General features: G+C 47.9%; 1 protein-coding gene across 1 annotated transcript in view; it reads left to right on the plus strand.

The window, feature by feature from the left end:
- Window positions 1-2,500, plus strand: part of rgs22 (regulator of G protein signaling 22) — a 13,669-nt gene that overhangs the window by 6,057 nt on the left and 5,112 nt on the right. Inside the window, exons 14-15 of the mRNA XM_021466786.3 lie at window positions 377-469; window positions 638-795. Of these exons, the coding sequence (XP_021322461.2) occupies window positions 377-469; window positions 638-795 (251 nt within the window). The remainder of the gene's footprint in view (window positions 1-376; window positions 470-637; window positions 796-2,500) is intronic.

The raw sequence follows: 2,500 nt of genomic DNA on the forward strand, positions 1-2,500 counted from the left end.
TCTCCTTCACCAAACTTGACTGATTTCTGTGAGAATCTTGCTCCATGCTGGTTCCAGTAGGTCTTCTGCAGTATTGGTGATGATTGGGATGCAGATCAGCAGATGATTCAGCAGAGAAATCCACCTTCTCACACTTGTACACATCATCAACTAGAAGACCAGATATTACCTGCTGCTCTCACAGCTGATCCACCACAAGACTCCTGTCAGGCAGTGTGTATTGTATACTGCACACTGTAAGAGTCAGTGCATACTCTGCCCTGCATACTAGAACCTGCACACAACACACACCTGTGAACACTCATGACAGCACTTTAGGGCGGATGTGCATTTCTACTTTGTGTGTGTGTGTGTGTGTGTGTTTGTGTGTGTGTAGGTGGCGCTGTGGCAGGAGGTGCGTTATGCTGAGCCGGAACTCTTCCAGATGCTGCAGACTCTATACACACACACTCAGAGCAGACAGCAGCAGGTAACAAATACACACACACACACACACACACACACACACACACACACAGAGAGCTCTGTTGACATACCTCAGGTGATCAGTTTCTATATTGTAAGCACTGGAGGATGCAGAGGTGATCTGACAAGAGACAGTGTGTGTGTGTGTGTGTGTGTGTGTGTTGCGCTGCAGGAGCGCAGGCCTGTACACACTCCAGCAGAGGGCAGCAGAGGGCAGGATCTGTGGGCGAAGGTTCCTCTGGAGTTCCGCAGGTTCCGTCTGGACTCTCTGCTCCAGAACCACACAGAGCTCCAGCACTTCCTGTCCTTCCTGGAGGAGCGCTCAGCCAGGTGAGAAGGGAACAGCTGTGTGTGTGTGTTAGTGCGTGCGTGCGTGTGTGCGTGCGTGCGTGCGTGTTCGTGTGTGTGTGTGTGTGTGTGTGTGTGTGTGTGTGTGTGTGTGTGTGAGTGTGTGTGCGTCATAGCTAGCATGCATATCAGGCTTTGGTCCTGCTTAAGAAAAAAAAAAGAAAGTTTGATGAGGTCTAGTGTGTGCGGTCCGGACCGGTGTCATGTGCACTGGAGAACATGAAGAGAAAAGTGGTGAAGTAAAAACTGTGGAAACACGAGAGGAAGCACCATCTCCTGCTCCACTTCTCACATAGTGACGTGTGTAAATGATGAGCCAGCTGGTTTTGCAGTGCACACCTGTAAGTCCAGCGGCACCTGCAGGATTTTATTCCAACTACACACATATCCAGCACCGCCTCATCATCCCTTATTCTGATTTCAGTCTCAACAACACTGATGCCTGCTGTCCAGGGCTGCGTTACTCAAGGACATTGATTATGACAGCATTCATTCATTTATATATTGTGTTCTTGGTCAGTTATCCACTATATAAAACAGAAGAACCAAACGCATCTGTGGAGAAGAGCTTCTAAACACATCTGCTACACGCTTCAGCACCAGAACACAGACTGCATCATCAAATAAAGTAATAATCTAGCCCAGGGATGGGCAAACTTGATCCTCGAGGGCCGGTGTCTCTGCAGAGTTTTGTTCCAACACTAGTCAAACACACCTGAACAAACTGATCCGTGTCTTCAAGATCACTTGAACTCTATAAGGAGGTCTGTTTGAATAGGGTTGGAGCTAAACTATGCAGGACACTGGCCCTCCAGGATCAAGTTTACCCACCCCTGATCTAGCCTAAATACAATAAGAGTGGAGTATTGACCGTGTCAGAGAAGCCTGTAATCAGCTGTTTCCACTGTTAATGACAGAACTCACTAGTCAATTCCACTTGAACTCATGAGCAGGTCCGCCGGTTTACTGACAGTATTGGCAGCAGTGTGTGTTCCCAGATGACCTCGGCAGAACAGACTCAGCTGTAAGTGTGAGAGAACTCAGAGACTGGTTGTGAGAATGGAGATATCTGCTTATCTGTGCCAGTCTGTCCGGTAGTGTAAAAGCGCTTGATTGGTGCAGCGGTTATATGCCAGGAGGCTGTGCAGCTGGGTCTGAATGCTCTGATGAAAGAGACGCGGGCTGGGCCTGGAGTCCCCCGGCTCAGGTGCTGATGAGACTGCGGTCTCCACCCCGTGTGGGGGAACAATATTTGTCTGTTTCTCAGTCTGCGATCTCCAGCGCTCTCGTGTAACCTCATCCTCTACTGCTAAACTTCAGTTCCAATACTCAAGACTGCAGGAACAGAGGACACGTGAACACCGGGTGTGTTCCTTATATCGAGAACGCACCGATGCAGACTTGAGCACCGAACTCCCAGAAGTGATTACAGCTGGAGGTGGGAAGCGCTGCATTTATAGGCTTATTATTAAAGTTCAGAGTGTCACTTACCTCAGGAGTTTCCCTGAATGACACGGTGAGTAGAAACATCAGCATGAACATCTTCATAAAGCAATGAACACATTAAGAGTGTTTATCTGCTGAAATCCGCAGTAATATCTGTCTTATTGATATTGTGCAGAGATTATTTGTAAAGTTTTCATGCAGAGTATATATTGTAAAAAGGGGAAAGCAATAATGGCTGTAT

This window comes from Danio rerio, chromosome 16, assembly GCF_049306965.1.
Source record: "Danio rerio strain Tuebingen ecotype United States chromosome 16, GRCz12tu, whole genome shotgun sequence".
Taxonomy (NCBI): Eukaryota; Metazoa; Chordata; class Actinopteri; order Cypriniformes; family Danionidae; genus Danio; species Danio rerio.